Source organism: Apis cerana, linkage group LG7 (genome assembly GCF_029169275.1).
Source record: "Apis cerana isolate GH-2021 linkage group LG7, AcerK_1.0, whole genome shotgun sequence".
Taxonomy (NCBI): Eukaryota; Metazoa; Arthropoda; class Insecta; order Hymenoptera; family Apidae; genus Apis; species Apis cerana.
The window spans coordinates 136,057-163,998 of record NC_083858.1 but is presented as its reverse complement, the minus strand read 5'-3'; the positions used below and the strand labels follow the sequence as shown (position 1 = coordinate 163,998).

General features: G+C 23.3%; 3 protein-coding genes and 1 long non-coding RNA gene across 9 annotated transcripts; 1 reads left to right on the top strand and 3 right to left on the bottom strand.

Moving 5' to 3' along the window:
* Positions 1-1,276: 1,276 nt before the first annotated feature.
* LOC108003829 (ATP-binding cassette sub-family D member 1) lies at positions 1,277-5,075 on the bottom strand. 2 transcript variants are annotated; one of them, XM_017066360.3, is made up of 8 exons: positions 3,758-5,075; positions 3,424-3,662; positions 2,943-3,320; positions 2,775-2,869; positions 2,518-2,701; positions 2,343-2,440; positions 1,584-2,258; positions 1,277-1,489 (listed from the first exon to the last, which is right to left on the bottom strand). In XM_017066360.3, exons 1-8 carry the CDS (start codon positions 4,315-4,317, stop codon positions 1,442-1,444), a joined length of 2,277 nt encoding a protein of 758 aa, XP_016921849.1. In that variant the 5' UTR covers positions 4,318-5,075; the 3' UTR covers positions 1,277-1,441. The 2 variants fall into 2 exon arrangements, with proteins under 2 accessions (XP_016921849.1, XP_061933422.1); XM_062077438.1 differs by having other exon boundaries at positions 1,277-2,258.
* A 2,038-nt stretch (positions 5,076-7,113) lies between these two features.
* Positions 7,114-8,250, bottom strand: LOC114578249 (uncharacterized). The gene is made up of 3 exons (XR_003699034.2): positions 8,026-8,250; positions 7,645-7,861; positions 7,114-7,451 (listed from the first exon to the last, which is right to left on the bottom strand). It is a non-coding gene; the product is annotated as an uncharacterized LOC114578249 (long non-coding RNA).
* Positions 8,251-12,971: 4,721 nt separating this feature from the next.
* LOC108003800 (osmotic avoidance abnormal protein 3-like) lies at positions 12,972-25,897 on the bottom strand. Of its 5 annotated transcripts, none has more exons than XM_062077433.1 (7): positions 25,738-25,897; positions 23,343-23,414; positions 18,990-19,765; positions 18,084-18,782; positions 17,063-17,565; positions 15,743-16,224; positions 12,972-14,448 (listed from the first exon to the last, which is right to left on the bottom strand). In XM_062077433.1, exons 2-6 carry the CDS (start codon positions 23,412-23,414, stop codon positions 15,815-15,817), a joined length of 2,460 nt encoding a protein of 819 aa, XP_061933417.1. In that variant the 5' UTR covers positions 25,738-25,897; the 3' UTR covers positions 12,972-14,448; positions 15,743-15,814. The 5 variants fall into 5 exon arrangements, with proteins under 5 accessions (XP_061933417.1, XP_061933418.1, XP_061933419.1 ...); XM_062077434.1 differs by lacking the exon at positions 25,738-25,897 and adding an exon at positions 24,668-24,930; XM_062077435.1 differs by lacking the exon at positions 25,738-25,897 and adding an exon at positions 24,668-24,926 and having other exon boundaries at positions 23,093-23,414.
* Positions 25,876-27,493, top strand: LOC108003187 (cytochrome c oxidase assembly factor 7 homolog). Its single transcript, XM_017065317.3, has 3 exons — positions 25,876-26,147; positions 26,207-26,341; positions 26,515-27,493. Exons 1-3 carry the CDS (start codon positions 26,045-26,047, stop codon positions 26,976-26,978), a joined length of 702 nt encoding a protein of 233 aa, XP_016920806.1. The 5' UTR covers positions 25,876-26,044; the 3' UTR covers positions 26,979-27,493.
* The last annotated feature ends 449 nt before the right edge of the window (positions 27,494-27,942 follow it).

The window sequence follows — 27,942 nt, the reverse complement described above, 5'->3', positions numbered from 1 at the left end:
TCGACGTTTGGCGTTTGCAAGGTTTCTCAGAGGTAAGCTCATCGGAAATTGTAAGTCTTCCTTCCCCTGACATCGCCCCCGCCGCTTTTGCTGGCCTTTCAAAACAAAGAAACACACGTAATTAAATTTTTGTCCGGCACAAATTAATGTCCACGACACGGCACCACCACTGGACACAGCTGCATTAGAGCCAAAGAAAGTTTAATCCGAGATCCGACTTTTAATCGGGATACCGCCTGTCCTATCCTCGTGTCTCTTCTTCATTTCTTTTCCTATTTTCGCGCAATTATTCATTTTTACTTTTATTTAAATAATCTTGCTACTTATGTATATTTCGATCTTCTTTTTTTTCTTTTTTCTTCTTATTTTATTTTGTTCTTTAATTTTAATTCTTGTTTTTGTTAAAATTAATATTGTAAATAATTAGATTTATATCTTTGAAAAGAATTTTTAACAAGAGCAAAGATTGATATTAAGTATTATATTATAACGATCGGCATTGATTATCTTATTTTCCATATGTAAATAAGAGAAATATTTTTGTATTGATTAAAAAGTGATATTGCGTACATATTGTGTACATTTTAAGATTAATATAATTTTTTATATTTAATATTTTTTGTAATGTTAATTTTATTTTATGACAAAATTTTTTTGTATTTTTTGATGCTTTGATGCTCTTGTTTACAAAATTTTACAAATAATAAATAATAAATATAATAATATAATAATATATTAATTATATATATAATAATATTGTTATAACATTTTAAAAACATTTTTTTTATTGCAATTTAATAATTTTGCAATATTACAATAATATTGCAATTTAATTAATAATTTTAGTTAGATAAAAAAGAGATAATAATTATGTTCTTTTTTTTAAATTTATATAATAAATATTAGTTATTATTAAAAAATTAAATATTGATCGTACCTAATTATATTAGCCATATATCAAATTTGATATATATTATATAAATCCTTTTGATTTTAATATTTTTTTAATGTGTATAAACAAGTTATAACTACGAACATAATTATAATTTGATGTGGAGAAAATCATGTTTAAAGAATGTTTAATTTAAAGAAATGAAAAAAGATAAATAATGTTTGTAGAGTTAAGTTAAATCGTAATATTAGATATAATTGATTATATCAAATTAAATTAAATTATAAAAATATAAAATTGATTTGATGAACGAAAATAACATTGATTTAATTATAATATGAAATGAAATAGAAATATTAAAAAAAAAATATATTTATCAGAATATGAATATTCAAATAATATTTATTCATGTTATTAAATAGCAATATTTGCTCATACAAAAATATAATGTTTTTAAAAACCATAGTGAACCACTGTACAAGAATGATCTATTTACAATCACACATGTTTCTACATAAATTCACTAGAATAATACAAAATATTTGTCATTCAACTGATTCCAATCTTTGTGTCCTCCTTATGAATATCATGGAGTTCCTGTAAGAAGAAATAAAATATCAAAATATATTTGCTCGTTTTAATGTCGATTAATTTCATATTGAAGCAAGAAAAAACATGCAAGCATACGTACATGTAATATCTGATAGTGCCCTCCTTTCACTTCATGTTGTTCAGTTTGTGCATAAGTTTGATTTATTAAATGTGTGGTATTTTCCGCGTCTAACGGGCCAAAAGTCCAACCACCTTCTCCATCGAAGCGTAACAATAGTTTATGATATTTCGCGAGAGATGCCACCCGATGTGTGATAGTTAATAATGTTATGCCTTTCTTTTTAGCAGTTTCGTAAATCACTGCTTCTGCCTCAAGGCTTACAGCACTTGTGCATTCATCTAATAGTGCATATTGTGGCGCGTGATAGAATAAACGCGTCATTGCAAGTCTTTGTTTTTCACCACCGGATAACGTAGAATCCCAATCACCAAAAGCATCAAGTCCATCCACTTCTCTTTCTGCAAGACTTCGTAAATCGACTTCTTCTAACAATTTAAGAAGTTCTTCATCGGAGCATTTTTTTGTTTGTGATTCTGAAGGATATATGATTTGGTCTCGCAAGCAACCAACGGTCATATAAGGTTTTTGAGGAATATAAAATAAAGCGGGCCTTTCTCGTTGAGCAAAATAACTTTCTGCTGGTCTTATCAAAGTGCCTCCATATACTGGCCATAAACCAGAAATTATACGAAACAGGGAACTTTTTCCACAACCATTGGGACCAGTAATTAATATATGATCTCCAGGTTTTATCTACAAAAGTAAAAAGATATTGTAATCTGATTTTTTTTTATAATTTTTTTTTTATTTTTAATTTAAAATTTCATTAATACATACATGAATAGTTAGTCTAGGTACTATGATTTCACAATTTGGTGTAACTATTGGTACATCTATTAAGCTTATACTGCCATCTGTACTCTCACGTATAATTCCTATTACAAATGTTTACATATCATTCAATAAGATATATTAAAATATCATTTTCTCTTATAATTGTAAATTGTAATACCTTTTATTATTGGTGCACCATCCTTTAATTCAATTATATTCTCTAAAGCAAGATTAGTTGTACCATTTGATATTTTTGATGGACTACTAACAATATTTCTTCTGTATTTACATAATGCAGCATCTTTAAATACATCTAACATTTCACTAACTCTTGCTGCATATCCTGCTAAAGCTACTAATTCCTATAATAAATAAAATTAATTATAAACATATTATTTCTTAAACATTTTAATATAATATAATTATAAATTTTACTTTGTAAGATGACATAAGTCTTTCTACGGCATCTGCTCCAGAACTCAAAAGATTTTTAGAGGTTGTTAAATATCTAGTTCTTTCACTTACACCATCTATTCAAAAAAATAAATTCATTAATATCATATATTACAAAATGAGATTTACAATTAGTGTATACATACATACCATCACCATCAGCTTTTAAAGCTGTATTTCCCAATGTGACTGTAGTGTAAAGAAGAGGCATGGCAATAACTAAAAGTCCAGTGCCAGACCATACATATTTCATGAGTAATTGTTCCAACATGACATACCAAAATTTGAGGGCTAATACTCTTCTTAAATGTGAAACTAGAGATTTATAAGCAGTAGTCAAGTATCGGTGCTCTGTATAGTGACCTCCATAAAATGCAATCTCTTCCGCATGAGCACTGATACGTGCATGTGCTTCTCTCAATGTTCCACGTTTTGATGCTTCTTCAGCTACTAATTGGCCAAATTTAGGAGAAGCTAAACGTAGAATCTGTCCAGTTAAAGCAATTACTACGCATGATAATAATGGTCCTGCAAAAAACATATAAAAATAAAATATAAATTATTAATGTGTTTCTTAATAGTTTCAAATTTATTATTCATAAATGTTATAATATGTTAATCAGTCAATTACCATATATTCTTTTTGCTCCCATCTTGGAAGAGAATGAGATAAGTGCAATACACACTAATGCACAGTCCAATAATGGTTTGGTTAAACTTGAATATAAATGTGCAACAGAACTAGCCAGTTCAGATAAATCATCTGTCAGTCTTTGTTCTGCACCTCCAAGTCTAGTGTCTAATGCAGCTACTCTATAGTAAGTCTGTTGACTTAAATACATTTTATAAGCATGCTCTACCAGGCGTCCTCTTTAAAAACAAAATAAAAACATGATATTATTATTTATAAATTTTCGAAATTACACAAACTAAATCAATGTCACGCTCATATAAATATATAATACCTAAAACTAAGAGCCAATCGACCTTCTAGGTATCGAATAGCCGAATTAACGAATGTCGCGGGAAAAGCAATAGCAAACCATCTCGCAAGCATCAAGGAAAATCCTCGAACATCTCGCAGCACGATCCTTTTCACAATTTGACCCTCCAAAGTAGCTACATAAATTGACAAAAACGTCCTAGCTAATAATGTTAGAGTGGCACAAGTCAATAATCCTGCTTCACGCGTTTGCCATCCGGGAACCATGATCTTCAGTAATGCGATCAGCTGTTTAATGAATTCTCGATCCAAACCCACGCTTGGTTTCGTTGTCTTGCCAGTCGATTTATTAATTTTAATATGATTGACATCATTTTTACGCCGGTTTGATACTTGAACAATATTTTCAGTTTCTTTTTTTCTCTTTTGATACTGCTTTATACCAAACTTCACCAAAGGATAACCGATCTTGATGAGATAAAACGTAGTAGCAACTCCAACTATACCACGAATCAGCTGTTCTTGCCCGATGCCGTATTTGGTAGATGTCTTGTCGATTAGTTTCGAAAACACCGACGACATCCTGCCAAAGACACGCTCTCATCAGAGCCTAGCGTAACGTAGAAAACTTGTTTAAACGTCGTTTAATCGAAACGCTTGTTTCGATATTGACTCGTTCGTCAATGACAATAGTTATTCATCGTGGTATTATTTGAGGCGGTTGCTTCCTCTTCTCGAACGTCTGCCAGCCAAGCGGCACGCGTTTATCGCTCTGATCGTTCTTTGTGTGCGCACGTCTACATACGTGCGAAAGAAAAAAAGATACACACTCTCTCTAGCTCGTGACTACTCGATCCACGTAGACCGGCTACCAGCTGGCGACTGCTCGTTACGTCTCTCACAGTACGCCGCTCCGTTCTCTTTTGGACCCTCTCCGCGGTGCAGGCAGAACCGTGACTATTGGTTCGTTAGTGTCTATCGCTGAACTTGGATCCGAGCTTGAAGACTATACTCATTTGTTCTTCAAACCCGTTATTCTCAAATGTCGAAATGTATACGCCTGATCTGTTATGTTAATTCTAAGTGAACTCTATTCTTTTTCATACGATATTTTGTAAATAGCGATAGCATGCGATAAAACATGGTAATTATCTTTGAGGTGGAGATAATGATTCTTAATAGAAAGTTCTTTATGAAGAAATTGACATTTTTATAGATGTTTATAGATAATCGAATATGTATATTATAATATATATGTATATATTATATGTATATCTATCTTCACATAAATAATTTATTAAATTATGAGTTTATTTTGAATTATATTTTAGTTTGATATAATTTTAAATCGATGTTGGTTAAATTATATTACATTCTTTGAATCATTTTCAAACTTATACTTTTCTTATGTTTAAGAAAGATATGAAATAATCATTATATTGATATCATAATTTTTAGTTTTATGTTGAAGTTTTTATTTGCTGAAACAAATTAAATTACAAAATTAATCAATTTTATAAAATATTGCAGTATATTATATATGGTTAATTAATTGACAGCAAATATATCATATATCAATGTTGGAATTGTGATTTGTTCAAAATTTGAACACGTGATATATATATATATATATATATATTTGCGAATCATAGTGCCGCTACGTAACTGTATTTATTTTCCTTTCCTTTCCTCGCGAGATAAGACATTGTATATGTGTGTCTTATACGTATAAGAAACATGTTATTAATCGTCCAACGATGCAATTTGCATGTGTATTCATATACGTTTCAAGTTTCTTTGTCTTCTTTTTTTTAAATCTTTTATTATGGTTGTTTTTCTTCCTCTTTTGTTCGTTCTCTCTATTAATTATATTTTACATGGTTGAGGACGAAATGCTAGTTACGCGCTAATTCTCGGGACTTTTGATTGGTTGTTCAGCTTCTTGTTAATTCTTATTTTAGAAACAGATGTTGCACACGGTCTTATAGTGGCTTGAAGAAACGAACATAGAAGTGAAGTATAGTAGACACATGAATAGTCCGTGGAATGTATAGAATAAGATTGTTGCAATTTGTAACTGTAACGAGTCATGATGATTGACTATTGCTTAGTTCTAAATGGAAGAATTCATATTCTTTCGTGCTTCCGCTTTTCTTGTATTCGTATAGCATACAAGTTATGATGTAGTATTCAAACTATGGTGTAGTATATAAGCTATGGCTATGGTACAGATAAACGGACGTAGCGTACAATGACCTCAGCATTCCGTGAATTGTCTTCGTCTTCTGAAAACTTCGTCTTGTGAATATGGGACCTTGAAATTCATTCTTGGATAATTAAATTACTTATTCAATAATAAAAATCGGTATATTTTTTTTTCTAGAATATATTTATATATTATTATATTATATTATATTATCATTACAATACCATTATAATATTATTATAATGCCATTATAATACCAATTATCTATAATGATCTTACAGATTTTTTTATCTGTATCGTTAAGAATGTTTTTTATGGTTTGTTCATCAATAGAATTATTAATAAGAAAATTAATTTATATATCATTTACATATGTAGATATTCTAAATGAAAAGAAATATATTGTAATTATTCTGGATAAAATTCTAAAATGATTATAAATTATCATTTTAATGTAAATAAAACAATTAAGAGAATATTTTATAAAAACAAATGATATTATGATAAAAATAATTATTTGTAATGACTTTTATTATGTAATTTTTAAAATATTTATAGTAATTTTTGCAAAATTATTATTCAATTTTATTTTATTTAAATATAAAATTTTTTTCATTATTTTTAAAATTTATTATTTTTGAGATGTTTATTAAAATTAAGTGCATAAAAAATTGTACGGGATGTTAAAATATTCATGAAATATTTTTGGAGAATCGATTTTTAGAGATGAAAATAAATATAAAAAGATGCTATACAAAAATATCAATTAAATTAAATTCGCTTTAAATAAAACGAAGCAAAAATTGAATTCATCAATAAAGATGATATCATTCTCTTTTTTCTTTTTATCTCATTTCATTTAATGCAAATTTTAAACAACTATTTATAATTTAATAAATAAACTTTAATTGATATTTTGTATATCAATTTTTTGACTTCTAAAATTGATTCTTTAAATATATCTTGCAAATATATTAAATAAAATAATATATTAAATAAAATATAAATGCAAATATATTAAATAAAATAAATCTTGTATATAACATATAATATTAGTTAAAAGTTTTTTAATAATCAATTTTATTTTATTCTTGTATTTTTATATGAATGAAAATAAAAGATCATTTTATATTAGAAATTTATCCAACTTTGGAATAAATAATAATAATAAATTTCTTTTTGTATATCAATCACTTATTCATCCATTTAATTCATCTATTTATCCATTCAATTATCACGATTATACATAAAAAATCAAATTTAATTAAAAAAAAAAGTTTTTATACCAACTTTTCGATAACCATAATGTTATTTTTAAACATTTTAATTACGTAATAAATATGAAATGAAATATAGAGAATAACAAGGTCACTGCTCTGCTTTGATTCACGTTACGTGATGTTTCTTCTATTTCGGAAAACATTTTTTTGTGATTTTAAATGTTGTAAAGGAAAAAAAAAGGTATTGAATGAAGAAACGCATATTGTACTTCAGATCGATGATATAATCGCTGTAATCATTAGGACGTTTTTCTTTATTTTTTTTTTTTTTGCTGTTACTTAAGATAAGATTAAATGATAATGTAGCAGAATAATTGTTTATATTAGATAATGAATTTATAATATATTTTCTGAATATTCAGATTCAATAAATAAAAAATTATTAAAGGATTTATTTAAATAATCGCAAGTTATTGTAATTACCTTTTCAGAAATCCTTATTCAATGTTATGTAGAATTTCTATTGTAATAAGAAAATCATTGAAATTTTTATACACTTATTTTTTTTTAATTTATTATAATAAGATTAGATTACATATCGAATTATATATATCAAAAAATATTTAAATATTTAAATTAATTTCCTAAAAATAGTATATCATAACATAACATACATATCTTATTATGTATTTTGTTATATCTGTAAAATTAAAAATATCTGTTAAATTCTAAAAAATCCATATTTTTTATAAATTAATAAATAATAAATGAATAATATCTATTTAAATATGTATGATTTATTTGTAATTGAAAATTAATTTAAGTTGTATATTTATAAACTAACCAAAAAAACAATATACGTACTTGTACATGTATATTTGATATATTTACTTACAAATATACCATTATGTGAAATATATTTGTCAAATATATTACTTTTTTTCACAATATCTCTTCTTTATTAATTCTATTTACACTATTACATATTCCCGTTTAAATAAGATTTAATTAGAATTAAGTTGATTCATTTTCTTTATTCTAAAGAGATTTTCACCCATAAATTAGATCGAAAATATAGATCGAAAATTTCATCAATCAGTGCCATCTAGCGGATTGACAATGGAAGCTTCGACTTGTTAAGCGGAACACAGAACATACAAGGAGGTATTCGTGACGTCACGGTAAAGGAAAGCAATATTATAAGAGAAGGATAGAGAAGACGTGCCACTATCTTTAGTTATACGGTTCCTAATATTTTTTAATACGTTGAAAATTAATTAATTATAAATTATCTACTAAAAATTTCTACACTTTTAGATTCATATCTTGAAGTTCACCTTTTCTACAAGTTTCTTGTATAAATTTGCACGATAAATTCTCTGCAATTAATTATTTATTAATTATTATCATAGAGAGTGTTTCAGTTACCGACAGTTCGTAATCAAATAATTCGAATAATCAATTTATTAAAATTACAAAAAAAATTATAAATAAAAGTTATATATTTAAGTAAAAGAAAAAATAATTTTTTAAATGCATATATTTATATTCAGAAATAAATCACATATTAATGAAAATATAATAAAAACGGCATTATAATTTGACGATATAATTAACGCAATAATAATTAATATTAAATAATTAATAATTAATTAAAAAATTAATTAATAAATAATTAATTAAAAAATTTCCTGTTAAAATTTATACGAATTTTTATTAAATTTATACGAAAATCAACTTCAAGGTGATTAATATATCACAGAGGAATAATACACATTAATGCGATTTTTATTATATTTTCATTAATATGTGATTTATTTCTGAATATAAATATATGCATTTAAAAAATTATTTTCTCTTTTATTTAAATATATAGCTTTTATTTATAATTTTTTTTGTAATTTTAATAAATTGATTGTTCGAATTATTTGATTACGAACTGTCGGTAACTGAAACACTTTCTATGATAATAATTAATAAATAATTAATTGAAGAGAATTTATCGTGCAAATTTATACAAGAAACTTGTAGAAAACTTGAACTTCAAGATATGAATCTAAAAGTGTAGAAATTTTTAGTAGAAAATTTATAATTAATTAATTTTCAACGTATTAGAAAATATTAGGAACCGTATAACTAAAGATAGTGGCACGTCTTCTCTATCCTTCTCTTATAATATTGCTTTCCTTTATCGTGATGTCACGAATACCTCCTTGTATGTTCTGTGTTCCGCTTAACAAGTCGAAGCTTCCATTGTCAATCCGCTAGATGGCACTGATTGATGAAATTTTCGATCTATATTTTCGATCTAATTTATGGTGAAAATCTTTTTAGAATAAAGAAAATAAATCAGTATCAATTTAATTAAATTGATCCAATTAAATCTTATTTAAACGGAATATATGATAATGTAAATAGAATTAATAAAGAAGAGATATTTTGAAAAAAATTAATATATCGGATAAATATATTACACATAATAGTATATTTGTAAGTAAATATATCAAATATACAAACGTACAGTAAGTATATTGTTTTTTTGATTAATTTATAAACATACAATTAAAATTAATTTTTAATAAGACATTCACATAATAATTATTTATTTATTATTATTAAAAATTTATATTTCAAATTGAGAAAAGATTCATAGATATATATAAAAGACAAACAACGAGATGGAGTAATTTATGTTGATCACATTTAATTATTGAAACTATAAATAAAACATAAATTGAAATTGAAGAAATTCCGGATTTTATATTTAAGGTACAATTTTGAAGATATGAATAATATAATTTTAATTGTTAAAATATTTTATTTGAAAATATGACAAATTTGATAAAAATGATTTTTTTTTATATTCTATTTTAATAATAAACATTTGTAAATATTGCTATATAATATATAAATTTAAATTGAATAAAGTTAAGATGATAACGACATTATAACAATTTATAACAATTATAACAATTTTATGATAAATATTTTGTCGATATAAATGTAACAATTTTAATCAATAATCAAGAATAATAATTATTAGGATAATGAATGTAACCAAAAACTGAAAAAATTTCATCAGTTTTATATTTCAAAAAATTCTTCAGCTGTAATAAATTTTTTTGATACTTTTTAGATACCGGGGGAAAAAAAATAAAATGAAAATAAGAAATATTCTAATACTAATTTGATTTCGAAATGAAATGAATAAAATAATAAATAAATTGTATCAATAATATTTGTACTATATATATATATATATATATAGTAATTTTGTAAATGATATAGTTTGAAGAAATAAGAAATCTTTTTTAAAATACGCAGAATAATTCTATTTTATAAATTTCTTATATATATGTATGTGTATGTAACATATATATTTTTTATATACATATTTTGCTTAATTTTTGAAAAATATGATAATTTAAGAATATATTATTTTCCGTACTAATTTCCATTTCAGTTTAGATTAATCAAATTACTTGAATTTAAATTAAATAAGAAATTTTAAAGTTATGTAAAACGAATGAAAAATATATTTTTTTATTTGAAAATATAGTAGCATAAAATTATAAATATAAAATATGTACTTTAAACTTAAAAAAAATCTTCGTATCATACATATTGTCCAATCATATTCTCCTAATAAAAAGGAGAACGATGACACGCGGAAATTTTTCAAAAATTTTAAAATAGAAATTTTTGCTCAAATTTAAAATCTTGTAGAGTATTAAAAGAGTATAATCTAAAAGACAATGATAAACTTTTTTGATATTTTCAAAAATAACAATCTTTAATCAAATCAAACATTTACATGTATACTTATCATTTATTTTATATGAAATATAAATAATAATACTTACCATTTACCATTTTATTTGTTTTTTTGAGATATTTGAAAATGCATTTTTTTTTACAATGTTTTTATTTTTAGATATATTTACTTTAATTAATTAATAATTAAATAAAAATTAATAAAGTTAATAAAATTTTACTATTAAATATATAATTTTATTATATTTGTAAAATCAACTATTTTTCCCTAGCATTGCTAACAATCTAATAATAATCAATATTTGAATTCTTTTGTGATGATCAATTTGAACCATTGCTAATAGAAATTAATAATTTTAAGAGATAATCATTATCTAAAGAAACTTGTTTGACTGGATGAAGAAGATATTAAATATTGCGAATCAAGATCAATCGAAATTGTTTGTCACAAGGATATAAGTCACTCATCAAATGGATTTTGAGAGAGATGGCTATGTTTCGATATCTTAAGATAGGACGAGAGAGAAAGCGGACTCCTTTCGGCTTTTACCAATCTCGTGGACGATGTTTTGCGTTTTGTGCAGAACAGAGAAAGTAAAAGTATCACTGCTACATGACACAGCAAGCTGGTTTCTTCCATCATTCGCTTTCATTCTCTTTGAATATTTACATTTAAAGTTTACGATGAAATGGACGAGCTACATCACGATAATTTTTGATAAAATTTTTATTATGATTTCACTCTAACACAATTAATTTCAAATATAAATATAATTAAAATTTAATATTTAATAAAATTTAATATTTATTTAGAATTTATATATAATTAATATTAGTTAAAAGTTTTATTATTTATTTAATATGATAATTATATTTATATTATTATTTATAATTTTGTTTATTTCAAAATACAATATTTTTATTCATAAATTTCTGTTTCGTTAATAAATTTTAAATCTATTTTCATTATAATTAAAGGCGAGAAGATTTTATCTTTATATGCAATTTTCATGCTTATTATATAACCTTATTATTTTGTCCTTATTCATTCATTTTTTCACTTGTTTTTTTATCTGTTTGTTAACATTAAAATATATATATTTCTTATTAATGGATAAGATGATATAAGATGATAAAACATTTTTTATATTTACGTATTTTCTAGCATTACAAAAACAAATTAATGATATGACTTTGTAACCATAGAGAAAAATATATAAAGATAATAAAGATAAATAATATTATAATATTTAAAAAATTGTCTTTTTTTAAATTTATTTTAATTAATAAAAAAATATTTATTATTATATATTATAATTTTTTAAAAATATGTATTTTTTTTATTTTTAAGAACAATATAAAACAAATATTGTTTTTTTGATTAGATTGATTAGATTGTTTCTATTTTTCATGTTGTTATCTGAAACATTTGTAATTAAACTTTTATAAAATAGTTTTTACATAAAGATGAAAAAATTGCAATCTTGTGAGCATCAGTCAGCAACGATATGTTTATTCTATTAGAAAGAATGAATGAGATAAAAAACTCAATTTTATTATCATTTTTTAAAACTCATTTTTATTATAAAAATCAATTTTATGACATATATTCTTAATTACATTTGTAAATTTTTAAATATTAAAAAAATTACATTAATATTTGAAAGAATTTAATTAAATTATTGTTATTATTATATCTCAAAATTTATTAAAGTGATGATATTAAAAAATAAAATGATCAATTATTCTTTCTGTAAAATCGATCGAGCATGTTTCATTGTTTGTATACATTTTGTTATAAAGTTTATTTTTTAAAAAAAAGAGCAATATGCTAAGAGAAAAAACAATGTACATAAATAAAATTTTGAATTTTTTTAAATTTAATTTAATTAAATTAATTTATACATTTAATAGAATTATAAAAAATTATAAAATTATTGAATCAGACTTTGTAATACAATATAAATTTCTTAAATTTCTTAAAAAAAAAATATTCTAAGAATTATTCTAAAGGATAAAAAAATAATCATGAAAAATAAAAATTATATTTCCATTCTATTATATAATTGCTTTTTATGTTTCACATTTTTTTTATTCATAATCGTATAAAAATTAAACAATCCTCTATATACAAGAATTTCATACAACTATGATGCGGATCGGTCAGTAAATACACTTTTACGAGATTGATCCTTTCTCTGGCACTTTTTTAATGGCGCATGTGTCAGGTGAAACGCCGCAGTTCGTATATCTGAATTCTCTCCCGAGAAAGACGGACATTTCGCAATGAATTTTATTGTGAAACGATAAATCGGTGTAACACAAACTAACAACATTCGAAAAATATTTCAACGAATCATAGTCAGGCAACCGTGATCATTGCTTTTCGCCATTGCGCGACTATCTTTAAAGTTCCTCCTTTTTTACCTCATCGTTAATTTCATCCGATTTGGAAATTCTGTTTCGTTATATCTCTTTTCTTTTTTCATAATTAGATTTCCCTAAAAAGTGTGTTGGATTGCATAAACTTCGCGCACGGATTCATAGAGTACTGGATTTTAGAAATGTAGAAAATATATTTACATCTAATGTACTGATTTCAACTCAATGATTGCATATAATTTAAGTCGTATAATATAATCGAACATTTTTTTATATAAAAATAGAAAATAAATATTATTTTTTAATTTTCAGGATATATAATAAAGTGTGTATATTTTACAAATTGAATAATTGTAGTATATTTTTTTAGAAATTGGTCACCAACTAATGATAATTTTGTAAGAATTTGTACTTTCATTAAAGATATTTAGATTATTATAAATATAATTTTGAATTTATACAATTTCACTTGTTCAATTACTCAATTTTTGTATAATTTTTTCTTTTCAGAAATATTCTGAATTATAATAATCTTAATGTAAAATGTAATATTAAAACATTTCATAATAATATATATTATAAGAATATTCTTTACTTTTATATAGATAAGAGATTAACTAAATTTAATATATATATTTATTTAATTAAATATATTACAAATCTCAATCAGATATACATGATTAATGCATAATTTTTGCCTTTATCCCTAATATTTTTTTAAATTTTAACTTTTATTATTTTTAAACTATATTTTTCAATAATATTTAATTTAAAATAAAAAATTTTTCCATACAAAAAGATAAATCAAAATTACATAATATCGCTAGTGATCAACTATTAATCTCTGAATATATACAAAATAAAGTAATATTTCAAAAATAAGAAAAAATAAATCTTTCATATCTTGATTCAGGATAATAATTTTTGAAGTTCTATGTTTTAAAAATGTTTTTAAAGTTCTACAGAACAATATTAAATAAGCGTTAAGAAACATTGGAGGTCAAGAGCTATTCATTAAATGGCTATCTTCTTATAACGAAAAGCAATTCACACGCGATCTATGTTGTCCAAGAACGAAAACCGGCAGAACATTTATTCCATTGTGTTGATTCAAGTTTTAAACGCTGTTTCCTGTAAAAAAATATCGATGAAATTAATTTTTACTATTTTTTTCATGACTAGATGTTTGTGAACTGAAATTAATTGGCAAATTGTGTATAGAACCGGTTTTATCTAAATATATTTTAGAAGTCCTTGAAAGATATTATCTTACAACTATATAACTTGGAAATGTTACGACATTTTGTGTAACTTTTATCAGATTTTTCATAATTAAACTTCTAATGATAGATATAAATATAAAATGATAGATATAGATATAAAATCATCATTATATATAATTATTGTATATATGTAATTGTAATTATTTAATATTAGTAAACATGTTAATAAATTATTGAGAATCAAATCGATTAATTTTTTATAAAAAATTCATGAAATTTTATGAAATATCAAGTTAATAACATTTTCATTAAAACTAAATAAAGTAAATATACTAAAAGAATTTTCAGATGATGATAATTTTTATATCGCAAAAAATTTATTAGTTATTAGATCGTTCTTATTATGAACGAATTGAAATAATTCGCAGAACAGAATGATAATTTCTATTTACATGCTTATAATTACTTTTCTACCGAGAATCTAAATTATATGTAATATCATCATGTATAATAATATGTATAAAATCAATTTACATCAGATGTAAATTACTATTAATTTTAAAATATTAATTACTATTATCTATCATATATATCAAAATAGTTTATTTTATTAAAATATGATTGTATTTTTTATATGCTTTAAGAATAATATTAACATATGTGTTAATATATAATCTGATACGAAAATTATGTACGTCGTACATTAAATGAATATCATTCATGTTAAAATTAAAATTTGTCCAAGATTAGTTAACAGCTCAATAGCAAGATTTTCTCTATTGTGAAACACATAAAAAAATATTATCTGAGATATTACTACATTTGAATAAATTTTGCATAAATTTTTCATTAATTATGTATCTCATAGTAAATTAAAATATATATAAATAAAAACATGAAAGCTAAAATATGCTAAAATTTTTTTATATATAATAAAAACCAAATAAAAATTGAATTGAAAAAGTTGAATATAAAAGTTGTTATTTATATAAAGGTTAAAATAAAATAAAAATATCTAATATTTAAATAAGTGAATTATAATAAAAAGAAGATTAATTCAAAAAAAAAAAAAAAAAAAAGATTGAAAGAATTCATATAAAAAGGGAAATTCAAAAATTGAAAATAAATTAAATATTGAATTTAAATATTATAGAAGTTACGATCTTGAATAATCAATTGATTTCAAATTAACTATAACGAACCTTAATCACAGTCTCTCACGATATCATTCTAGTCCGTTGTCCCCAATTATCATCGCTTTTGCACTTTCAACTTCAATACATGGGGGAACGAGCCTGTTCAACTAATGTTGAATGATTATCATTCACTTCGTTGTGAATGAATCTCGACGAAAGTTTATCGGATATCCTCTCCGAGATGGACTTGTTTTTAAAAGCGCCATTTGTACCTTGTGGATACAAGGGCAAAGCTTCCAAAATTCGCGGCGGATTTCGTTTTATCGTCTGGTTGACAAAAGAAATTTTATTTGTCGAATTTTCTTCCAACATCCAACCTGGTCGACTCATTCGTCCAGTCGATAGACGTTGGCTAGGTCTGTAACCATTCAAGTCACCTATCACTGACGCGCTAGTTTGCAAATTCAACGCATTCAGTTGAAGATGATTGCCTCCAAGCGGAATGATGTCTTCAGAACCGCCTGATTTACTCAATCTGTTGCCGAGTTCTGTAATATGATTATAAATGTTGAATTTATAATCCTTATAACGTACAATTATTTTAGTTTTGCAACAGAGAAAAATTTAAAAATAATGTATTTTCAAGAAATTATTGTGAAAAAAATTTAAATAACAAACATTTTTAAATTATTGATTTGATTTTTCTTATTTTTATATTATATTTAAAATATAATAAATTATAATTTTTTTAATTTTTCCAAAAAATTAGTTGTTATGTTTTTATATTAATAGGTATATAAACATATAAATTATATATTTACATTGATAGATCTTTAAACTTTGAATTTTCAATATATTAATTTGCAAACTTTAAATTTCCAAGCAATGAACTTTACATTTTGCTACATGATTTTACTGTAACAATCCAACTTTCACCTATAAAATTTCTCTATTCAAACAGTATTCATTAAAAATTTTCGATCAATATGTAACTTTAATATATCCTTTCTAAAAATAATTTCTAATTTATATCATGCATATATAATTTGTATATATATAAAAATATTTTATATAAGATTATATATTATTATAAAAAATTATTTTTAATAAATATTTATTATCTTATTATTTATATTATTATATATTGATAATAGTTTAAATTAAGAATTATATTTGAAACAAATTGATAATTTCGTGAATGTATATTAAGAAATTATACAATTTAAAAATAATTTTTAGAATACACGTCGTATTTTTAATTCCAAAAATTTTTCAACAATTCGTATATTAAACTTAAAATTTAGTTAGAAATTTTTAATGATTATTTTTGATAATATTCTCGATTTTTAAATTTCATCATATACATTTATATTATATCATGCTCACCAAAAGTTTTTGCTTCCCTGACATGAGCTAACAATTTGTCGATTCTATTTCGTCGAAAATACGTATCAACGATATCCGGTTTTTTAATCTCTTCTTGTTCACTATTCTCCTCGTTATGAGCTTCACTTTCAATTTCATTCTCATTGTCTTTGCTATTATTATTATTATTGTTGAGATCAGATTTGGAAGGCAATATATTATATTGTATATTATCTTTAGGCATTAACGATGCTGGAGGAAGGGAAATATGCGGCGATACATCCGGTAGTCTCCAACGATTTAACTCATCGCACCAAGTAGCCGCAGATCTGACAGCTGCGACATCTCGAAATGGACATCCGGGTCGAAGATGAGGAACCATCGCGTCGCATATTTGAGATATGAGAAGCTCTCTGCGTAGAAGATCGCGTCGCTCCGCATCCCAAGAAGCTTGAAGATCTCCTGCTTCCATTTCTAATTGTTTCACTCGTTTTGCCATACGTTTCAAAGCATCTTCTGTGGATCTGAATATGAAAATGTAATTAAAATATAATTTCAGATAAGATTATTATATTGTTTTCAATAATGTAATGTGAAAATATTCATTAATCAATGAATAATCTTTTGTATGAATATGTACTTTCTTCTCTTAGAAAATTCCGAACAATTTATTAATATTTTTCTGTGATTACAATTATTTTTTTATTAGTGAATCAATTAAAATATTTTTTATTATGATATAACTGATGATATAACTTTAATTTTCAAAGTGATGATATTTGCTCTTTTTTAGGATATTTTCATCATTAATTTTTTTACGTATAATTCTTTTTTTAATTTATCAATTTTTATATTTACTTAATTTTTTTATTTAATAAAACAAAAAAAAATAAAAATATTCAAATGAGGACTTATACAAAAAATCGAAAATTTATATAAAAATATATTATGAAATATATAATACGGAATTACATGATACATTTTATATTTAAAAAAGAAAATATTTACCTAAATAAATATATCTTTTCCTTTCGTTACTAACCTAAGCTGACCATAGACTTGAAAAACGCATCCATTTCCTTCTTGAGCACTTGTTTCGAGTGCCGAAGCAAGAGTTTCGAGTTTTTTTCTCCTTTTCTCCCTTCGCCTTTGCAATTCCGTATTACCTTGCTCTTCTCCTCCGATAGTTAATTTCTCCAACCTTTTCAGCACTTCTTGCATAGCAGCTTCTCGTTTCTTCCTTCGCCTTTCCTCGCGTTCTAAGTCCTGTTCGTCCATTGGCTGCTGAGAAACGAGTTTTAAACTCGTGTTATCAACAGCACCAGTTCCATTACAAATCTTCAAGGCCTTCAATTCTTCTCGAAGTTTTTGAGCAGATAAATTCGAATGTTCACATTGTTTTTTCAATCTTTCCACCTCTTCCGCGTATTCTTTTTGCTTGATCATTTTTTCATCGTCAATTTCTTGCTTAATAAAAGGTTCTTTTATTAACGAATCATGATCACCTATCTCAAGTAATTTCCTCAGACGTTGCAATTCTAATTGATACTGTCTTAATAATGCATCTTTTGGATCTTCGTTGATTACAGGTTTATTTTTGATGCATCGAGCTCTGGCTGCATACCGTAAGGTACTCAATGTTTCCTCTGCATCCACATCACTTGGACTTATACAGGCTATCATTAATGTTCTTGCGTTTCCACCGAGGCTATCCCTTAATAACCTTGTCAACTTACTATCTCTGGAAAAGGAATTTTAAAATTTGATAATTTTATAATTGATAATTATTCCAATATACTTATACTTTTTGCTTCAATATATTTGTACATTTAATTATAATACTAAAATGCAAAAATAAAAAACGAAATAATAAATTATCTTTTTAGGAAATTATTTGAATTTTTAAAAAAAAATTTTATTATTTTCATTTTTTATTTTTACTTTTTACCTATATGGCACGTGTCTTCCATGACCAGCAGCCAAAGCACTGATCACATTTCCTAAAGCAGATAGACTTAAATTAATACTAGCTGCTTCTTTCAATCTATCCCCAGTAGCTCCAGTCCTAGCCTGTCTTTCAGATCCAGCTAGATCCACCAGATGAAGTCTTCCTCTTTTTACTGTATTCTCAGCTTTACTATCTTCTTCGTTAATAGCTAATGTTTCCAAAGATAAAGTCAGTACAGCATGACTTCTAGAACTGGCTGCATTCATTTTAGTAGCCGCAGCAGCTCTTCTTCTATCACCCTGTTCAACCAATCGAGCACATTCCGCGGCATCCTTTACCGTAACTTCTTTTAAACCACCAGCTACGTATGTTCCACGATTGGGATCTTCCTTCAAAGTCAACATATTGCTCATCCCATCTTGTAAAAGATCTCTTAACCGTTCGTTGTAAATTTCCAGATAACTGAGCAAAGCTAAATATCTCATTTCCGCACTGGCTGTCGATGTTGCCTCAAAGATGTGATCCAAAGTGCGTTCGATGAATCCTCGCATCGTGTGCGATTTCCCGCAACCTGTTTGTCCATAGGCAAATACGGTGCCATTATAGCCATCTAAGACAGCTTCTACAATGACAGAGCCGACATTATCGTAGACTGACTCGGTGGTAGCCTCGGGATTGAAGGCAGCATCGAACTGGTACACCTTCCCATTTCCGATACCAGCAGCTGGACACTCGAGGGTGCAACATTTTGAAGGAGGATCGATTGTTACCACATTCTGTGAAAATAAAAATAAGTGAATTTTGAGATTTTGAGATAAAAAAAAAATATATATAAATATTAAGTGAGAAGTTATTTCTTTCCAAAATAATGGAATTAATGCAAAAAATCAGGAAAATTTCGTCAAAAGTTTTGTATAATATTTCGATTAATCGTATCAATGGTACATAGATGGTATGGATTCAAATCTAAAGATTATTATTTAACATTTTATTAAAATTTCATGGAAATTATAAATATTTATATATCTGCTGTTTATATAATTTAAAAAAATTTTTTTTATTTTTGTTCTGTAATTTTATTTTGTTTTTCTAATTCAATATTATTTTTGATTTTTAATATATTCGAAAAAATTTTCGATATATGCTTATCGATATATGGACTGTTATCTTTTTATGTTATTTTTAGTGCCAATTGATTTGAATTGATTTCAGAAAATAAAAAAATTCTTTGATTGATTTATTTCTTAACTTTTGTTGTATATATTTATAAATATGTAAAAATGTATATTCTTAAGAATAAGTAAAGGACAATAAATATTCTTAAGATTTTGATAATTATTTTTTTCATGAATAGATTATAAAAATTTTATTTAAAAATTATAAAATTATAAAATTATAAAAATAAATTCAAATGATTAAAAAAAATATATTTTTTTATATATTTATATATTTATTTCTAAAATATATAATACAAGGTGTATCCTAAAATATATAAAATATTTACTCATCGTTATCTTTCTATAAATTCAATCAATTGACCTTTGATTTTATACGAACGTTACTAAAACGTGATTATTTGTAAAATATCTATGTTTATACTATTATTGATTCAATTTCGTGGAAATAATAACGCAATAATAATTTTTCTTTGTACAAAAATATTATATACGTATATACATTTTTTATTTAAAATATTACTATTTTAAAAATTTTATCTTAATATATATATATATATATTTATTTATTTATATTTTAAAAATCGATATAAAATATTTTTTAATATTCTATAATATTCTATAAAATCTATTTGATATATCTAATTAAATAATATTTATAAAAAATTTTTCGAATATTAAAATTTTTATGTTTTTATGTTCTAAATATAAATATAAGTATTAAATATTACTAAAACATTATTAAAAAAATATGAAATGGAAATATAAAAAATTCAATATAGAAATATAATTTTTCTGTTAATCAGTTATCTGTAAATCAATACAATACAATTATAATCAAATATAATATATTTAAAAATTTATAATTAATATTATTAAGTTACAATAATTATTTTTTCGTTATTTAAGATAAAATATTTATATTTTTTGCGATAGCAACTAATAAATATTTATTTCTAAACAAAATACGATAATCTAAAATTAGATATTACTTGAAAGTAATTAATATTATTGTAATGATCCATGAATTAAAGATAACAATTGAAAATTAAACTTACTAAATATATTAAGAAGATAAACTTATATAAACTTACTAAATATATTAAATAATGAACGTTTCTCCCAATAATTTTTTTCCTTAATAAACCATTTAACCATCTTTCATTTTATCTTTCTGAATTCTTACATAACCTACATTTCTAAATTATAAAAATTTAAATAAATATATAAAAAACGAATTTTATATCTTTAAATAATAAAAGAAAAAATTAATATTTTGCCTTTCAAATATTAACTTTTCATTTTCACAGAATGTTTATCAATGTTCTCCATGACTAAATATATCACGAAGCTTCGTGAACGTTAAGTCGTCATTAAATTTACTATTCCATAATATATTCAGAAGGTAACAGCACGCTAAGCTGATCCGTGTATACGCGGTGCATAGATAGCGGTATTGAATTGACGTTGCGCATATCTTTCTCATATAGTATGTGAATGTTGCTTATCGATAGAGCGGAATATATGCCAAATCGATGGAAAGCTACATTATGACACCACTTTTTTTTTCGTGTTTTTCTTTCCTTTATGCTTATGCATGACGATACACGTGGTTGACACACTGACACATGAAATGCGCGTGTATGTTAGATTTCTGAGTGGATACGATTATATATATATATATATATATATATATATATATATATATATATATATATATATATGATTCATAATAAATATATAACAGTGACGTGTAAAAGTCAGATAAATTTTCTTGAATCTTTTTTTGAACTATTAATTAAACAATCTTTAATATCTTAATGATAAATAATAAATATTATAATTTTTTTATACAGAATGTCACTGTAATTAATTATATTTTTCAAAGTTAAAAAAAAAGTAATTCTATTATAATTCTTGCATACCATTGTATATATAAAAATTATTTTTATTGTCTATAAAACATAAAAAAATGAAATAATCAATAATTGTTCATATAAATGAATTAGTTTATTATAATATTCTATTATAATATTCCTTGAAATTATATTTTTATCGTTAAAAAATAATGGGATGAAAAGGAATATAAAAAATAAAAGATATTTTTATTTAATATTTTTAATGTAAATTTTTGAATTCATTAATTATAGTATTTAACTAATTTTTTTATTTAACAGAAACTCAAATTCTTGATATTTTATATCAAGAATATAATTAATTTTGTTAAAAAAATTTCTAATAATAATTTAAATATAAAGTAAATACTGAAAAAAAAAATTAAAAATTTTTTATTAAAAATATATAAATGAATAAGATACTTATATTTTAATATTTTCATATAAAAATATCAATATTTAATTTAAATTTTATATATATATTAAATTAATTATTATATTAAGGAGATAATTTAATGACTATTCAACTTAATATATATAATGTACTACGTATAATAGATAGTATAATACATAATATATTATATATATATATATATATATATATAAAATGAAATCTTTACGAAATATTAAAAATACATTTCCAAACATTTTTATTAAAATGAAATTAAATTTGAAATCAATATGGAACAGCGTTTTATAAAATAATCTTATAGAATTACATATTGTGAAACTAGAAGAGAGATAATTCTTATTAAAAAATTTTTCGAATGAATTTTTAATTATATCAATATTCTTGTAATTTGAATTTTTAAAATCATATCATATTGCAATAATAAAAGAAAATATCAATAGAAAGAAACTTTCTATTGAAACAGACAAGTTAGACATCAACAAATTTTCTATCAAAATTTTAAATGAAAAAAAACTTTTCATAGCAATCTAAATGACGATTTGATATATTTAATTGATGTTATGTATCCGATCAACTTAGACAAAAAAGAAAAAAAAAAAAGAAATTTACAAAAGAACATACCATGAAAAATCAAACATGAACATTGTAGCGTTAATGCATGTCAGTCGCATGTTTTGATATGGTCGCTAGGCTACAATGCGTTCAATAGAACAATGAATTTTCCACATATTTTCAAGAGATAAACAAAACAAGAAAAAGAAATAGAAGCATCACAGTGCATGTTGATTGATTGATTCATATAAGTGCATGTAATACAAATTTTGAAGCATCGATGTTGTATTCATTGTGGTCTTCTTCACTATGAACGTACCCTGCATCCCTGTTGCAACTCTCGAGCATTCATCGGCCGACATCTTACGGCCACTTTCACAGACTCGCTCATCTAAAGATGAAAAGAAACTAGATCAGACTCCGCCTTGCGGCCAACTTTGGTGTTGTATAAATGAATTTTATTTTATTTTATAGAATATATATATTTTTTAAAATTATAAAAATTAAAAACGTTTGCATTATTGCAAAAATCAATAAGGTGAATGATAATAATAATGGATTAATATTAGATAGTATTAATCTTAATTTAATATGAATTTTATTTTATAATTTTTATTTAATTTCTATAAATTTTGAAATATATATATTCGTATGTATTAATACTATTAATATAATTATATCAATTTTTTGTGTTTTTATGAATTTTTACTTTATAATTAATATATATTTCAAAATCATTATATCAAAAAGTGATAACATATGTAAAAATAGAATGTAAAAAATAAAAAATAAAAAAACAAACAGAATATGAATACTTCGAAACATAAAAAAAAGTCGAACATATATTAAAAAATTGAAAATTATTTCAAATTGAATAAAATATCAATCTAAAAATTTAAAAAATGTTATAACTAATTTAAATAAATTTTTTTCGAATTAGAAGTATTTTATGTAATTTTTAACGTCATTAGAAGCATATCAGTAGAAGAGTACCAATCAATGTGTTTTTTAAGAATTAAATAATTTTTAGTTATTAAATATTCTATTTATGTCTTAATAGGAATGTGTGTGTTGCCCTTGAATCCACTTAAGCGTTGAATCATCTTAAATTATGATATATACTCGTGCATCTACTTTTGTGTAAATATGTGATCATAGAATTATATTTGAATATGAAAATATATTGTTTATAAGTATAATATAAGTATAAATTATATTATTGAAATTATTTAATTACTATCATATATGTCATATATTAAAAATAATAAAATAATTTTAACTTGTTTAAGATCTATACATAAATTCTAAGAAATTATTTCTATTTTTTCTTTTAAGATCTAATTATTAATATTCAATGTTTTATTTATTATTAAAGATAAAATAAATAATAAATAAACTGAAAATAAAAAATTTTATATGTACATATATTCACAAATAAAGATATCTAATGTATGCATTATGTATGTAAAAAACATTAAATAAGTTGTAAATATAATCAATTTATCATATAATTATATGTCATTTAAAGCATTACTTATATATAATTACATAGAATCGGAATATCAATCAAATTGGACAGACAGTGAATATGTAAATAGGTCAAGGACAAAAGATTAGTTAATAGATGAGTATAAAAGTACTTACTAATCCTATACGTAATCACTGATGTTCTCATGTCAAAAAAAGTTATGTTAGACACAAAAGTATATAAATACATATATATTACGATACATCGAGAATAAAGTAATATTGAAGAGGCACGTAAAATTTATTCTATATTTACGCTTAATATATATATGATATATACATGAATTCTGATCACAAATCAAGATAAAAGTGGCCTTCTAATCAAATAAATAATAATTCTGAAAATTAATGTAATAAAAGAAAAGTTTGGAATAATGTAATTTTGAATATCTTTATGATATTATGATGCACATTATATATAAATTTTTTCATTTATCATATTTATTTAAATACATTTTAATATAAATACATATTCAAATACATTTAAATAATCAAAGAAATTTTGTACATGTTATTTATAATTTTTGTTTTACTTTTTATAAATCTTTTAAGTCAAACTTAACTTTTAATTTAAGATCTAAAAAAACTAAAAAAACTGAAAATACAAATATTTATATATATTAAATATATATCTATATATATTTGATTATAAATATATTTTGTATGAAAAAATGTGCAAATTTTATTATATTTTGAAGTTCTTGCAGAATAAAAAATTAAGATAGTATAAAATAATATAAAATATTATTTATTTAAATAATAATCATTTTATATCTTATTATATTATATTATTATATTATTTATATTTTATTAGATTATAAAATATAGATTAATATAGATTTATTAGATTATAAAATTCTTTCTTTTGAATTAATAAAATATTTTATTTTTTATTTTTATTATATTTATTATGTGAAAAATTATTTAACATAAATTTTAGAAGAAAATACAAAATTTTTAATTAAACAAGATAATTCTAATTTTTGTTTTATAATTTTTACATATATGTTTTAAAATCTAAGATTTTCATAAAACAATATAATTTGGTAACCTTAATTTATTATCAAAACAATTAATATGCAATTCAAAAAAATTTTAACAAAAAGAATAAAAAAATATAAATTTTTATTATAAACAATTTTATTAAATTTTACTAAAAAATATTAATAAATTTTTTCGTTACTCACTTTAATGTAACGTGTATTTTCTTCCTCAACATATGAATTATCTTACAATTATGAGGAATAATTTTTCATGTGTAGTTTAAAAATAATTTGACACATGTATAGTATACCGCATGACAAGCACACCTGAACTGACAAACAGGTTCCAATGTGTGAATTACTAATATCTTCGTGTCGACTTGCGCTCATTCGAAAAATCATAGGATGCGCACGCACGTCATTTCGTCGTGATTGGTCTTCCACATGGAAACCATGTGCTTATCTTATTGATAATTTTGATCTAAAATTGTGATTCGAAAATATTTAAATAATGGCAAAATATGATCTCAAAAGTAGCGAAGAAGTGCAAGAATATTTAAAAAATCTTCATATAGAATATCAATTTGGATGTTTAAATGAGAAAAAACCTGAAGGTAATGAAATCGTTAATGATTCTAACCTCATATTTTATAATATTTTATATTTTTGATAGTTTGTCATTTATTGGGTGATTATAATGAATCTATTAAACAAGATTCTAAAGAAGCAATAAAAATATATAAAAATAATTGTGATGAATTCAATTATGGAAGAAGTTGTACGAAATATGGTGATTATAAAGTAATAGGTAAGTAAAGATAGTACATAGAATAGCGTAAAATTAATATTTATGATATAAGATTAATATAATTTATGATATTACATATTATTTTTTATTTTTAATAATTTTAGTGTTAATATTAGTGTTAATATTGATTAAATTATTTATTATTTGTAAAATTACAAATTGAATTCATATAGGTAAAGAATGTGCAAAGGATCCTATAGAGGCATTCAAATATATGCAAAAAGGTTGTGATAATAGTGATCCAAGAGGTTGTCTTCATGCAGGTGCTCTTGCATTATCTCAAACAAAACTTGAATCAAGCAAAGATTCTCAGATTTCTCTTGGAATTAAACTGCTAAGAAAGGCTTGTGATGCTAACCAAGAGAAAGCTTGTTTTTATTTATCAGGCATTTTTTTAAATGGTATAGAAGGAATTATAGAAAAAAATTTAAAAGAAGCATATGTATTATCATTAAAATGTTGTGAATTGAACAATCCCTATGCATGCGCCAATGTATCTTTAATGCATAAAAAAGGTGATGGTGTGCAACAAAATGCAGAATTAGCAAACACCTTTAAGTTACGAGCTGAAGAAATAATGAAGGAATTACAACAAAATAGAAGTTCAATAAAATTTCATCAGGGTATTAACCTTTAATTTTATTTTGTTATTATTATATTGTGTATAGTAGATATGAAGATAAAATTTTGTAGTAAATGTAATAGTAATTGATCTTGTAATCTTTTATTCAATGAACATATATATTGTACAAAGATATAACTTTATAAGTATCAGATTAAGAATCAGATTCTATGAGAGATTTTTGTCTTTATTAAAGTATTATCTTCATTGTTTAATAATTTTATAAATTTAAAATATTTCTATTAGTTTTATTATATTTATCAAATTGCACATATATAATATAAACAAATGAGCATGAATTTATGAAAATATTTATTATTAAATCTTGGCTTTTTAAGACTTGATCATCAAATTTTGAAAGATTATTTTTTTGTGCCATAAGAAATAATAAAAATTATATACATACTCAATCTTTATTTTATAGTTCTGTAATCAAATTCAATCAAAAAGTTGTTAATTAATAATGTTTAGCACATTTATTAATATATTATTGTATTCTTTAGTAATAAAAATAAATCTAATTAAAGACAGTCATAATTATCTTTAATAGAAATTTTGAAAACAAATTAACAAATAATTATTATTAATTACATTGCAAATAATAATTATTTTTAATTATATTGCAAACTATTATATACAGATCATTATTTAATAGCAATTTGTGATTTAATACATTATTCTAGTGAGAAATTATATATTATTACATATTATTTCTAGTGAGAAATTTGTAGAAATCTTTTACGTTTGCTATGTTAGATTATTTAAAATTAAATATCTTTTTAACGACAATTCTTCATTGTTCATGTTTTTCATGTTCTACATGTTCATTAATAAATAGAAATGTGCAATTTGTTTCACTTTTTATAACTTTTACATTTATATCTAATTTAATAATCAGTTTTTTAATCATACAATTTTTTTTTTATTTAAAATATCAATTTTTATATTAAATTGACATCATTAATTCAATTTATTAAAA